Raw genomic sequence first — 15575 nt, 5'->3', positions numbered from 1 at the left:
GTGACCTGGTGACGTGCGCCGCATACATACATGTATGACGACAACGTGTGACCTGGTGACGTGCGCCGCATACATACATGTATGACGGCAACGTGAGACCGTGTGGCGTGCGTCGCATACACACATGTATGACAGGGCGCATACATACATGTTTGACGGCAACGTGTGACCTGGTGTCGTGCGCCGCATACATACATGTTTGACGGCAACGTGGGACCTGGTGGCGTGCGCCGCACACATACATGTTTGATGGCAACGTGTGACCTGGTGACGTGCGCCGCACACATACATGTATGACGGCAACGTGTGACCTGGTGACGTGCGCCGCACACATACATGTATGACGGCAACGTGTGATCTGGTGACGTGCGCCGCACACATACATATATGACGGCAACGTGTGACCTGGTGACGTGTGCCTACGCTACACTTCACTATGCTTCATTGTGTCGTGTGGGCAATTTGGCTAGAAAAATCTTGTTATCATGAATACTTAATGAGGCAGTTGAGGCAGACGCAAAATACCAGATACTTTACAGTTGAAAAATATTCTGGCGAATGCCGGAGTTGAACCGGGTCCACCTTCTCAGTACAATAATATTTGGCAGTAGTCAAGATCACATAGACATGGAGGCTACTGACACTGTAAAGTTATTGAACGATATTTGAGAGTAGCATGCAAATTGATTGGAAGAAGAGTTGTCCCTCTTGCCACATGCATATTCACGATATTTGGTCAGTCAATTGTCCCACGGTATGTATAAAGTGTAACGGAAGAAAGTACCGCGGCTGCGGACGATGCATAGTTGATTGTGTAATTGGATATATTTTACTATAATGATTGATTCAATGTTCCAATATCATCATAGGAAATACTAAATGAAGGCTAAATCGAAAAAATAATGATTGGTGACGTGCGCCGCATACATACATGTATGACGGCAACGTGTGACCTGGTGACGTGCGCTGAATGTATATATATTTATATATATATAGACTGACTGTTCATTGATTGAACTAAATGTGTTTGGAAACCTTAAATTACTGCATTCTCAAATGGACACACTGTATTGTTGACCATTAAGGAAGTTAAACTTGTTACTCATCTCACGAAAGTTTAAACAACTATGTATTCAATCTCCCCATCACGCTAGCGTTATCAGGTTATCTCTAATTTTCTAAAAATCGAAATAGAAAGTTGGAGTTGCTATTGGGATTTCCGGTTCATCAGCGCCGCTAGTCTATGTTGATACAATAGTGCTTTTTTTAGATATTCATGGATGAAGGCCGTTTACAGGTAAGATTTATATATGTGTGTATTCATTGAATGTCACAAGTGTATAGACTGTGGTTTATATACCTGTCTTTTCAAAATACATGTATAGGTTTGGTTCACTTTCGATTTACATATGCCTATAAAGGGGATACTGTGATATTTCAATATCTTCAAAACTTGTATTTTGTATACTTTAAGATTCATTTAAAGCACATGTAGTTCATGTAAATTAGAAATGTTAACGTAAGCAAACTTTTGATCCCTTATACAAATGCACTATATTTACTTAATGTTAAAACGATCAACTTCCTGGTTGAAAGAGATATGCAAAATTCATGTATATAATGATACGTTTGTAACTGGCGTTCATGTATTATAGGTTTAAAAAGCTCTAATGCGATAACAAGGTAAATGCATTGATAGTACTCTAATTTGGTTTTGTGTAAACCTTGAATGGAAGAATGGAATCAAATATAAAGGATGATATTAGGAAAGAGGGTGATAGTAAGGCTACTACTACTGACGGTGGACACACCCGGCACGACAATGCTCCGTCTTATTCTCATTGGGATGCAGCACGACACTATGGAGCACTAGGCGGTCATAGATATGTGTACCCACCTGTGCCTCGGGATGTGTGGCGTCAACAAATGCAACAACCAAACATGTACGCAAACTATCCGGGAAACACGCCGTATTTAGGGTCACCTCAGCCACAAGGACCGGTTGGACAGTTGCAGATGCATTATGGTAATCAGCCATATTTCAACCAAATGGCATATCAACAAAATAGTCCTATGTGGAATCCACCGCCAACATTTTCTACAGAACCAGCACCATCTGTACATGCACAGCCAATCACAAGAAACTCTGCAGCTGAACGAGATGAGACAAATGTACGTGTGGATAATAGGCAAACTGGGCTAAAAAAGAATACTCCAAACGTCGAGCGCGGAACGTCGGATGGGCAAAGAGCTTTTGATTCGGACTTATCTGCATCTATCATAGTACGTGGTATACCTAAAGCAGTCAGCCGAGACGTATTGGAACTGTTTTTTGAAAACAAGGCCAGATCTGGTGGAGGGAGCGTGCACGATTTGAAATTAAATAAACGGCTGGGCATTGCCTTGGTTCAGTTTGAAGATTTAAAAGGTAAAGCAGTTTAAGAATTTCCTTGTTTTAAGAATTATACAGTATATAGTTGGTTTACACTTATTTATTTTAGCTTGATTGTAAAGATATTATATTATGATATGAACAATCATCAAGTTTGCTTCCTGGACAGATACTTTGAGACTGTACACCTGGTGGGGATTGAACTCACAACCACTTAGGTGCGAGGCGGACACCTATACCCTATATAAAGTTGGATATAGTTATCTTTGAACAATGCACGATAAACTTTTCTAATCAAATGTATTTATTTCTCTATCAAAGCCGGCATTGATTTTTATAATAATAATATAACGCCCCGCACTCGTCTATTTAACATCAAAACAAGTATCACATAAGTATCAACTAATTCCTTATAAATCCTCTGTGTCCTCATTTGTTCAAACGTTTATATATAAAAAACTAAACTCCTGTTAATACAATAAACACTCAGTTGTTTTGGGGAAATTATGTATATAACATAAGTATGTGTACCAGTATACAATCTAAACGTTATTGTTTGAATTATGCATGCCCGTTTATTTTATTTTTCATTTTCCAGATGCACAGAACGTTTTACAAAAAGCGGCATCAACCGGAACACTTCACCTTCCAACTTCAAAATGTGACGTGGAAGTCAACAGATTTGAGGAGACAAAACATGCACAGTATTTTAATGAAATACCACATACCAGTCTCTTTATCAAAAATCTTCCAATAGATTCTTCAAACGAAACGATCAAGAGTTATTTTGAAGTCCGTTGTAAAGCAAAACCAACCGATGTCATCAGAAGCATTTCTAGAAAAACTGCTTTGTTTGAATTTGAAGAAGCCATAGGTATCTCCAGTTCTTTTTTGTAATTGTAGATTAAGCTCAAAGAATTTATTACTTTGTTGTTTCAATGTGCATTAATGTGATTTGAACAATACATATGAGCTTATGTTAAATTGTAGATATTGCAGCAATGAAAAAGACATGTGGGCACAAGCCACTGGAAGGAAATATTCTTGCTATCCGAGAGGTTGATACCACACGCCAGGTGAAGGTCTCGGGCGTGAAAGCTGGAACGTCACCACTAGTACTTGAACTCTACTTTGAAAATCATGCACGTAGTAAAGGAGGAGAGATTGAAACTGTTGACGTTGTCGGGGAAGAAAAGGCTTTCATTGTGACATTTGTTCACCCAGAAGGTATCGTCTATTCTGCCAATGTTTATGATAGTAATGATAACAATAGCATTTTGTTCAGGATTACGGAGGGTATTTAACTCTGACGAAGTATAATGCCATTTCGAGTAGTAATAAAAATGGGTTGTACTTAAAAAATAGAAAACTACAATGAAAAGCTGCTGGGTTAGGTTTTTTTTTGTGTTTATATATGCCAAGTTAATATGTTTGTGTCCATAGTTCATTGTCGTTAAGGCCCTTGCCTTGCGCCCCTAAACAGGGATAACAGGGTTTTTTTTTTTTTAATTTTCGATTTCTGGGCTTGGGTTTAAACTTAAATATGTATTTTTCATTGTTTTATTGTTTAATTGTACTTTGGCGTTTATATATTTTAGATGCAAAACAAGTTGCGCTTGCCCCTCATATCCTTGATGGCATGAAACTGTCTGTTAACTTGTACAATGCCCTGCTTGATACGGACCCGGACTCAGTCGTGACTATACCTGAGGTCGTTGATGTCACTGGAATAGACAAGAACATCGTGAGGTAAAATATACCTCTAACTTTATATTTAATTCCATGTATTTATTATGCATTACCTGTTTCTTTTTATTTAGCTTGTTACAAAAGTGTTATAGACACGTAAGTTGACTTTAGATAATTGAAAAAAAATCGTTTGACGTATGCAAAATGTAGTACGACATATTAATTTATCCATGACACCTAACAATATATCAATTTGTAAAAGCATTATTATAACTTGCTCAAGTTTATTATTTATAAAGATGTGTGGCAACTTTTGTTCCATTTACAAAAGAAGTATGTGTCAACTATTCTCAATACCTACGGATGATAACACTTCAAGTCAAGAGTTTCTTTAGAATAACTGAGGGTATAGATGGACATTTGACTAAGAATACTTATCAAAAACATAATTAATAACTAGATATATACACAAAAAAACAGTTGCATATGCGGCCAATTAATAGTATATATCTTAATGTGTTCATTTGATATTTATTAAAAACTGAAAAGTACTTTTCTCAGGTTTCTTAAACATTCAAAATACTATCGCGAAAGGGCAGATAATTGCGCAAAGGATGTGTTTGGGAAATTACTCTGGAAAAATGAGGATGGCAGCATGAGGCTACAGATTTCATGCGACGTTAATCCAACCGACTCAGATGTACTGCGAAAGATCAATATCTGGGAGGAGAACCATACGAAATTTTTCGATTGGATTAGCAAAGAGATCGTTACAATTGAAGTTACTGATGTGTTTGAACAGGTATGTGATAATTATATATCATGCAATTCCTAACATCCAGTTGTTGATATTATAGTACTGATTAATGTTAACTACTGTTTAAGACTACCATTTTATCTTGTCTGTTTCTCAAATTATAACAAATATCGTCGTTGTCGTTGGCGTCAGCCGCGTGCACCAACTTCAAACTAGCCATAACTTACTAACTGTTAAAGATAAGTCAATGATACTTGGTACACAAGTTGTTAGTGACAACACAATATTGCATTGCAAGTTCCATAAATCTTGTATTTATTATAATTGCGATATACTTCCGTCCGACAGAAAATTAACCTTGTCGTTCGCTCTGAGGTGCACTTTCTATCTAACTCAACGATTACTTTATATAATAGGATGGAAAAATATAAGCTGTTCCTATTTAGTGTTTAAATACTATATAACTTAAGTTGTTAAAATTTCTATTTTACTAGATCCTTTCTGATGTTAAAAGGGATATGGAAGGAATTGACGTGAAGAATCCTGATCGCGTTATAACCTTTCTTAAGAACAGAGGTTTGAGCATTATAGTTGTCGGAGAAAAGCATGAAGGAGAAATGTTGGCAAACACTATCAAGCAGAACATTTTAAGGTGTAAGCGGGACTACGAAGAACGTACAAAGCAAGTGACAGAAATCGAGCCTTTGAAATGGTATGAAAGTATTTTATTTAAAGACAAACGGGTATTCAAACTCCTAGAAACAACTGATGTTGAAATTAGACTTGGGAACATGGACGGAATAACATTTTCGGTATGTATGTTTTGTTTTACAATATATTTTTCAACAATCATCAAGTTACTCCTTTAACGGTTTGTGTTTTCTTGTTTATTGTTTTATACATCAGTCATCATATTACTTAAACAAAATTAAGCATACATTCATTTCCATTTCAGGGTGCAAACGAAGACGTTCAGAAATCATTGATGAACTTTAACGAAGTGAAGCAAAGAGTCAAAAAGCACTCTATTCAAGGTTTGCAAAAATGTCTTGTTAATACCAATATATTTTAAGACGAAGCCTTATATCTATACACTTTCGATTCCGCTTCCTGGGTCAGACTCAACAGTATGGAGTTACCATAAAAGAACGTTCGACGACCGGGGATCGAACCTGGAAGCTCTTGTTCGGGAGGCGGACACTTTACCTCTGAGCGTGCCCGACCTTTAAATATTCCAAACCATACCTTATAAACATACTTAATAGTAAATGTGTTCATATTAATGGGTGGCACAACAGGTGTTTTCGAGTTTACAATTATTGATTTAATCATGAGACAGGTAGAGTATGATATAACTGCTGCAATAAATAAATTTCGTAAATGCAACGACAAACCAAATTTGCTGTTGCTTACTGCACATACACTGTATTCGCTTTTCTAAAACAATAGTCATACTACATAAGTAAAACATGAATTACATTATTATTCCATGTTATTGGTAGTAAAATGCATTTCAGACATTAGTGAACAATGCCTAGAACTTCTTGGAACCGTCGAAATGAAAAGGGAACTCGGTCATCATCTGTCACAGAAGGATATTTTGGCAGTATGCAGTAATGTCAGTCGAGAAATATTTATATTTGAGTTTAACCCTGGCGATGCTGACCGTGCTGTTAAACTTGCAAGAAGTTGTGTGACAGGACTTACTCTTAATTTAGCGGAGGAACAAATCAGTTGTTTGAATTCTGAGGATGGAATTCACTTCATAAAACAGATTATGGATGAACACCAAGGACTGTTGTCAATTGTCCTGTCACGCAGTGGATGTGTTAAAATCGCTTGCCTCAACACATTGCCAGATGATATTGCAAATGAGATTGATACTTTTGTACAAGCAAATACAAGGTACGAATTGTTTTGTCGTGCACAGACTGAGGTTGTAAGGTATATTAACATGCATGCCAGATATGCTTTATCATCAACCGAAAAAGATCATGATGTTAAAATAACAAAACACAAAGAAAACGGTGAATATGATGGCTTTATTGTTGCTGGCCAGATGAACTCAGCGAAGAATGGGCTAAGGAAAGTAGAAGATGTATGCAAAAGAGTTGCGAAACATAATGTATCCATTGATTGGCCTGGATTTATTGACTACCTACAAAGCCAAAACGGAAAGTATGATATATCTCAAGTTGAACAGGAAGAAAAGTGTTTGATTGCTTTCACACGACCACTAGAGGAAAAACAACATGACATGCATACCAGAGCTGGTAATTTATACCTATATTTATAGATGTGCATTTCTTCTCTTTAAATGTTATTTCAGAAAAATTATATTGTTGTATTTTATGATGATTAACTTGTATTTTTGTAGACAAGCGAACCATTGGAATCAAAATCGTTGCAGAAGGCTCTATAGTCTATCAAAAGGTCAGTCCTTTGATTACGGACATTGCAACGCATGCTAGAAGCTTTTAAGGCTGTAAACATTCGTAAATATGATACAATGTTACTTATAGTAACATTCAAAATTCAACATCAATTTTTAAGCAATTCAATAAACATTTACTACTAAATTGGTATGATGCATGTTGAATGGTTTGTGATTTAAACTTTTGCAGGTTGATGTCATAGTTAATTCTTCAAACAGAAAACTTGATATGGAAACTGGAGTCGTCTCGAAGCAGCTTCTGAAAGTTGCTGGGGCAGAACTACAAGCTGAATGTACACGAAAATATCCAAAAGGGATACACTTTGGAAAGGTTGCAAAAACTGCTGCTGGAAGGATGGGAAACTGCAAGGCTATCTTCCATGGGGCTTTGCCACGCTGGACCACTGACAATGCACAAAATGTGAGATAGCATCCTTTATACGGGTTAATACATTGAATGTATATGAACAATAGTGTACGCTGAGTGACAATCTAAGACGGTATTTATTATATAAACTACAACTGATCAAAACCATCATTCTGAATTGATCGTTGCATATTCTATTTAGAGCATATCATACTTTTTCCTATTTCTGTCGATGCATTAGGCAATCACCAGCCTCAAAACGCCACGTCACATGTCATAACAGGTATTATGCAACATCAAGACAATATGATAACGACAAATCATATTCTAGACACCATGAACTAATATACAACATTGTGTTTATAAAGTTAATATTATATACGTAGGTGCTGGAAGAATTTATGGCAGAATGTCTCAAATCAGCAGATAAGAAGGGGTACACAACAATAGCATTTCCAGCCCTGGGGACCGGCAGATGTGAGTACCCTAGCGACGTCGTGGCGGACACATTGTTGACAAGTGTGATGGAATACGAAAATGATCATCCAGATACGAACATTAAATGTGTCAGCTTCGTTATTTGGTCAAAGGATGTTGAGACAATAAAGGTATATAACCAAATGTCTTCGTAAGCTTACATATATTCGTGGAATTCGTATATACATGCAATAATTAGTTTAGGTTTACGGACATGACTGTTAACCCAACAGTGCTATGTTTGTACGTTATGAGTCTGTTAACAGCATTAGCATCTTAAAAGGTCCTATTGTGATGTTTGTGTAAATCTGACTGTCCCTGTATTTTACATTTTAATAATATATTGTCTTTAAGCGATATTGAATATTGCAATTTAAGGCATTTACGAAAACTAAAGAAGAATTGACCAGGCAACGATCAAGGAAAGAAAGACGAAGATCAGAACCTGGTTCGTTCATCTGCTTCATTTGTAATAAATATCGCAAAAATGTTATCAAAATATAATTATTTTAAACTATTTGCAAACATATGTTTGTTATAGTGCATTAAAAAAACAATAAGTGCTTGCATTTAAAAAACTTAAATAATGACTGCTTAAACTCGTTTAAATTGAAGATCTTACTGCATCGCACTTCTTTGATTGTTCTTATGACCTCCTTAAACAGTAACAATGATCAATATAGAATTATTCTTAACTCCAAACATCATATATAAACGTCTAATTTCTTTTGACAGAACCTCGGCGACAAACCCAAGCAACAGTGTTGACAGTTTATACAAATAAGCCACGGAACATAAAACAGATTGAATCGCGAATAAAGGGTTTTAAAAAAGATGAAGAAATATTCCCACCGGCGTCGCTGTTAGAACAACTTACTGACGACCGGGTAAGTAGTTGTACCGGTACACGGTCAGAACAACTTACTGACGACCGGGTAAGTAGTTGTACCGGTACACGGTCAGAACAACTTACTGACGACCGGGTAAGTAGTTGTACCGGTACACGGTCAGAACAACTTACTGACGACCGGGTAAGTAGTTGTACCGGTACACGATTAGAACAACTTACTGACGACCGGGTAAGTAGTTGTACCGGTACACGGTCAGAACAACTTACTGACGACCGGGTAAGTAGTTGTACCGGTACACGGTCTGAACAACTTACTGACGACCGGGTAAGTAGTTGTACCGGTACACGGTCAGAACAACTTACTGACGACCGGGTAAGTAGTTGTACCGGTACACGATTAGAACAACTTACTGACGACCGGGTAAGTAGTTGTACCGGTACACGATTAGAACAACTTACTGACGACCGGGTAAGTAGTTGTACCGGTACACGATCAGAACAACTTACTGTCGATCGGGTACGTAGTTGTACCGGTACACGATCAGAACAACTTACTGACGACCGGGTAAGTAGTTGTACCGGTACACGATCAGAACAACTTACTGACGATCGGGTAAGTAGTTGTACCGGTACACGATCAGAACAACTTACTGACGACCGGGTAAGTAGTTGTTCCGGTACACGATCAGAACAACTTACTGACGATCGGGTAAGTAGTTGTACCGGTACACGATCAGAACAACTTACTGACGATCGGGTAAGTAGTTGTACCGGTCATATAAGTAAAACATCTCTCCCCTGTTTTATCATGAAATTCACGAACAAAAGGTGAGCCATAATGTGGTGCTGACATACTCGTAATTACACTTAACGTGAACAGTCTCAATGATACCAAAACCACTGTTTTCATCCGTTTGATGTATTTGTTTAAAGTGCTTTATGTAATAGTTTCATGCACGTAAGTCATATCATATTTAACCATGTCTCTGATTTCACGACCAAAATATATAGTTTAGATAGGTCGGGATATACATAAAAAAAATATATATATAAACGTCGCTATTTGGTCTGGCTTTGTTCACGCGTCTCTTCCGTTCTAAAGAAATGTAATATATGTCAGAAAAAAATGTCTGCTGGAAATACAAAACTAGGATCGGGTGCAAAATGTTACGGTAGATGGGGAAATCCCAAACGAAATGTTTTATCTTATGGCCAATATTGACGTAAAGATAAGTAAACGATCCTTACATTTGTGAAGTTTAAAACAAAAATTCATTTCGTTTTTGCAGATGGAAGTTGTAAAGAAAATTGCAAGAGAAAACAAAGTCAAACTTGTAAAAACTGATAAAAGTTTGAAGTTGGTGGGTTATGGAAAATCAGTCGAACGAACAAAGAAAAAGGTAGAATCATATCTAGACAACGCCTTGCAAACCTTTGGAACAAAGGGAGGTAAGACCTTTTATTGCACATTCAGTCATATACGTGCCTGCACGAATTGTTTACCTTTAGGTATAACAATTAATTTGGACTTAATTGCAAAGACAGCAGTATGTTGATATGTTAAAAGCTAGACACCCTTTACCAGATTAAGTTCTAGTTCGTTGAAGTGAGTACCAGTAACAGTTTCCTCTTTGAGTGGCATAGAATTGTGTCTGTTCTGTGTCGATCTTTTGATCAATGGCGTTCAAGGGCCCTTCATACTATTTTAAATTTTGAGAACTTTTTTTCTTTTTCAGCCATTGTACATATACTACTGAGGTAAAAAATAACATTTGACTAGTGTAATAATAAAATTAAACATATCAAAATGTCTTTACAGTGCCGTTTCCACCAACATGGTCGAAAACAGATATAACAGACCCCTTGAAAATAGTGCAACTACCGCCTACTGATCCGGATTTCGTGACAGTCTCCAAAAAATTCTTGGCAGATACGGGTCTTCCGCCTACAAATATCGTTAAGGTATATGGTTCGTAGGATTTCTTTCTTGATTTTATTCTGGAAATATGTAGCACGTACAGTGTATGTTGTTTTAAAATTTGTGAAGCTCGTATCAGGCAATGCAATCATTACAATTAACTTACAATTAAAGCTGTCCCATACCATCCCATAGTTTAACTATTCGGTCAAATACGGAAATACGAGTACAACTGCACTAGCACGCTTCAGATGCTCTAACCATATTTTAAATATATAACTGTATAATGTACAATGTGAAGACCGAATTTGTTTGCATTGTTTCACACACTTAATTGTGCAAGACATTGAAAATGAGTTCAATGTTTTTTTCGAGTGTTCTCAATATGAGGGCATAAGGACTTTCTTTTTCATTGGTACGGTGGTCAGAGATGTCAAATTTCATTTTAACATCTAATGGATAACTATGAGACGTGTACTATGAAACAGGTAGAATACTTTGTTTCACAACAAATGATTGCGATTGAAAAAAGATGACACAGTCAAGGAAGAAGGGTGGCACTATTATATTATTATTGTAAACATTGTTTTATGCTGTATTCTGGGCCGGAGACATTAAATTTGAGTTGAGTTAGGTCAATTGACCGTTACTCAATTCAGTGCTAATATCCATTATCATTGCATAAATTATGCTTATTTATAAACCCCTTATAGATTGAGAGGGTACAAAATCCAGCCCTGTATGGACAGTACTTCGCAAAGAAGAAGCATATGGAGAGTGCTGGAGGCGGTCCAAACATCGAGAGGATGCTGTGGCACGGGACGCGAACACCGCAAGTGGCCAACAACATCACCTCTAAGGGATTTGACAGAAACTACAACCACGGTATTAATGATATATGTAATAGCATCATTTTATGAAATGTAACATATGTATAACACCATTAACTTTTAAATTGGTTGGATCTCATTGCTTGTGGCGAAAGTAATTGCATCGAACATTTGTTTGACACGGTATTTTATTTGTTTGTTATCATTAGGTGCATCCCACGGAGCTGGAGTTTATTTTGCAATGAACGCCCAAACGTCTGCAAGTGGATATTGCGCTCCAGACGCGATGGGTCAGAAGTACATATTCTACGCCAATGTTCTCACAGGCGATTTCTGCGTAGGAAGCAATGGTATCCGGGTCCCCCCACCCAAGGTTCCAGGAAATACACTCGTCACGTATGACTCGACCACCGACAATGTCGCCGCTCCCAACTTCTTTGTTATATTCCATGATGCACAGGCGTATCCATCTTTTATGATTACATTCAAATAGTTTCATGGTGTTTATGTGATTATGTGGGACTTGAGCAACTGAATTAAACTGGCTACGATTATAGCCCTAGCAGCTAGTTCAAGTGTTATTTAACGCTTTTGCGAACAAATATTGACCAGTGTAAAATTATTTATGAACAAATGATAGGTTATGAGTTTGTTGTGAATTTCATCATCTGGTAACCATGTCGAACCATAGATGCAATAATTCCGGTTAAGGGTAAGACGACTTCCCTTCAGTGTTTCCAAGTTGGGAAACAAAATGCCTATTTTCGATATAACTTATTAAATTGTCTTGTGCTTACGGATATTCATTCTAAAATAAATCCAAAACCATGATTATATACTAGAATGACACATCTTAATTCATCCAGTTCTAAATTCGTGTTAATATTCCTTTACTTTAAATATTCGGGATAAATATATTCCATTCTTGAAATTTATAGAAGTGATATAAAACTGCTTCATTTCTCGACACTTTGAATAATTGTTTTTACTACTTGGTTGATTTTGCTATCCAATTTGGAAACCATCTGCATAAGACAACGTATCGAGAAAGTCTCGATGTCTCGCGAATGGGGATATAAACTTGTACAGGAGCGTAGCTAGACCAGACTTTTGCTAGGGGGTTTCGGGGACATGCTTCCCTGCTATTATTGTCAATATAGGATGCGTTGTTCACTATGTCAGAAGAAAGACTGGCTAATAATATTAACCGATGTCCCTCCGTTGCATTTATTTGACGTTTTAAAAAAGAAATTGTGCAAGTCCGTACCTTAAGTGAGCCAGTGATGTACATAGCTTATATGACTCAGATAAATAACTTTGAGAGATGTATAACCACATTTGTAGCAAGTTATATACTCTATTAGTCTTTACATTTTCAAGTTTTGTTAACCATACATGTATTATCATACAAAACATACAATACTTGTATTCTTATATTTGTTCGAATTTTGAACGTGTGATTGCTGGGTTTAATTAGCTATGTTTTCTTGTTATTGTTTTTGACTATGTTATAGCTAGATGACTTAAAGTTAAATCTTAGTGATTGAGTGAGCGTAGATTTTACATCAGATCATCTATCTGACTTAGAATACAACCTCATTGAGTGTTTGTCGTCGCAAATTCTGTTAAACGGACTGTGTATCGGATGAGTGGCAGTAGGCGTAACTTTATAAACACCCGCGAAAGTTGGAATGCTGGAATGATTAAACCTAGTACGGAATGATCGGCAATTTCATTGTCTGAACATGTAGGTTGTATTCTAAGAAAACGTTATGTTCGGCTGTAGATACGTCATTTGCAGTTTTCAATTCGATTATATTCAAAGATATTTTAGATTATATATCTGCTTCATGTCACCTGCTGAATTGTCTTGAGAGTGTTTGTTCAGGGTGGGCGTGAACTATTTTTCTTTATATATTTCATATGAGGTATACGCATTATTTTCTATCTAATGCAGAATTATATCGACCAGGAGTTGACTGGCAAATTGATTATAATAATGTGGTACACAAACAATAGCTTGTGTTTAAAGAGGTGATATAAAAAAAACTGTATTCAAGTGTCCAAGTTAGTTGTGCAAAGGTTTGTTAGGAACGATCAATAGCAAACTGGTATACAGTCGAACCCCGTTGGCTCGAATTTGCTTGGCTCGATTTCCTTGTTGGCTCGACCTCCATGTAAAGGAACGATTGTTTTCAACTGAATAGAATAATTCTCGCTTGGCTCGAATTTACCGAGGCTCGAAGTATTATCGCTGGTCTTTTGGAGTTCGAGCCAACGGAGTTTGACTGTGATATGTGTTTCAGTGCAATAACATTACATGTTAACTAGTTTAATGGTGCTTAAAATTAATAATTATGTAAGCACGTTCGTCAAATGTTTCTTCTTCTGTTCGTATACATACGTACCGCTCGTCTTTGAATTGCCATGTGTTTTTGTTAAACATATATAACATGTATATCTTACTAGATATAAGAGCACACGACATACAAAATGAAACTGAGAAAGAAAAGGTTGGGTTTTAACTACTATGACGTTTATGTATCCAATATCTTCGTTCGGCATTCAATGTTTAGTCATTCGGACTTTGTAAATGGTAAAGTTCATGTCCTTTATTATATGAATATAGATCATGTGAATTGCACTGTTTCTGTTTCCCTGTTGTTTTTCTTTATCATTTGTAATTGTGTAAATGTATCTTCATGCAATAAAAAAACTTAAATTGAAAATATATACATTTGTGTTTACAAATGAAGGTTATTTAGATTCGGTTTACTCTGCATGATAAGAACAATTAAGGAGCAATCTTCCAATGATTTGTTTCAAAGAAAATAAATTGTGTTTTACATTTTACATTTTACAATCGGTATGTATGATACGTGTCTTTAATAATAGTACAGCGCTATATTGATATACATGTACTTCATTATAGGAAAAATGCTTGAATTAATTATTGAACCTGCTAATTTACGTGTTTCTTAAGTTATTCTCAAGCTAATCTCCAATATGTTTTCTCGCAAAGTATAGATAGGCGTCGGAGTGACAGAAATACACGTGTAAAACTAAAGCTTTTCATATTTTGGGGGATATAACGGTATAGTTCTGCTTTTACCAACACTCTCAGTGACTGTGTGTGGCTGGTCAAGCTTCTAAAAACCCTTACCACGTATGCATACTTAAATAGAAAGACAGTCATAGACACTACTTCTATATGTATATAAACTTAAACACAAAGTCCGGAGTCACGGATATTCGCTTTACAAGCTATGGAACTCGACCAAATGTCAACATTCCAATCCACGTACTTTGCTCATTCTAATGCAATCTAATTCAGTATATTCTTTCTAGTGGAATAAAACATCGAAATATTTCTATAAGTACTATGATAGCTCCTTCGACTAATGGACATGACAATACACATGATATGGATTAGAGGGAAACAATCAACAAATCAGAAACACAAAAGTTAGGTCAACAGTTATCTCCCTTATAACGTCATAAATATTTCCTTAGCTACAATCTAAACAATATTTACATTTTATCACTTCAACATTTGTTATTAACTTCCTGATTGTAGTTTTGATTTGCATTTAAAAGTTTGCCGATGGTTACTAAATAAAACAGTGTCGCATTTTAAACTTGCAAGCCGTTTAACTGAAAATATTCAATCGAGCCATGGTATCTCCAATACGACATTTTGTGTAAATATTTTAACATGTATGATTAGTTCTCCACACATGTGTTCCTGGAACCGTAAAAAGGTTGTCGGGGAATTCTAAATATGAAAGAAATATCAAGCCATGTAGCTATGTAGTTTGTTGTCGTGTTTTTTAAGCTCATTGTGATAGCTTCGAAAGCGAT

The 15575-nt window shown here is 36.4% G+C and overlaps 1 protein-coding gene across 1 annotated transcript; it reads left to right on the top strand.

The window, feature by feature from the left end:
* Nucleotides 1–742: 742 nt before the first annotated feature.
* On the top strand, nt 743–14443 carry LOC128211851 (uncharacterized). Its single transcript, XM_052916945.1, has 18 exons — nt 743–1297; nt 1656–2428; nt 2991–3266; nt 3383–3619; nt 3991–4141; nt 4643–4883; nt 5333–5650; nt 5794–5872; nt 6356–7111; nt 7216–7271; nt 7463–7693; nt 8026–8247; nt 8495–8564; nt 8852–9003; nt 10256–10415; nt 10786–10928; nt 11598–11769; nt 11924–14443. The coding sequence occupies exons 2-18, from the start codon at nt 1738–1740 to the stop codon at nt 12205–12207; spliced, it is 4239 nt and encodes a 1412-aa protein (XP_052772905.1). The 5' UTR covers nt 743–1297; nt 1656–1737; the 3' UTR covers nt 12208–14443.
* Nucleotides 14444–15575: the final 1132 nt, after the last annotated feature.

The sequence above is a fragment of the Mya arenaria genome, chromosome 12 (assembly GCF_026914265.1).
Source record: "Mya arenaria isolate MELC-2E11 chromosome 12, ASM2691426v1".
In the NCBI taxonomy this organism is placed as follows: Eukaryota; Metazoa; Mollusca; class Bivalvia; order Myida; family Myidae; genus Mya; species Mya arenaria.
The sequence above is the reverse complement of the archived record's forward strand: the minus strand, read 5'-3'. Positions and strand labels throughout refer to the sequence as shown.

Bases quoted from the DNA above. Each gene is read 5' to 3' on its own strand.
- LOC128211851 (XM_052916945.1), top strand. From the start codon at position 1,738: ATGGAATCAAATATAAAGGATGATATTAGGAAAGAGGGTGATAGTAAG. The intron at 8,248-8,494 runs GTATATAACCAA...TTGCAATTTAAG, and splicing joins AGGATGTTGAGACAATAAAG to GCATTTACGAAAACTAAAGA. The intron at 11,770-11,923 runs GTATTAATGATA...TGTTATCATTAG, and splicing joins TGACAGAAACTACAACCACG to GTGCATCCCACGGAGCTGGA.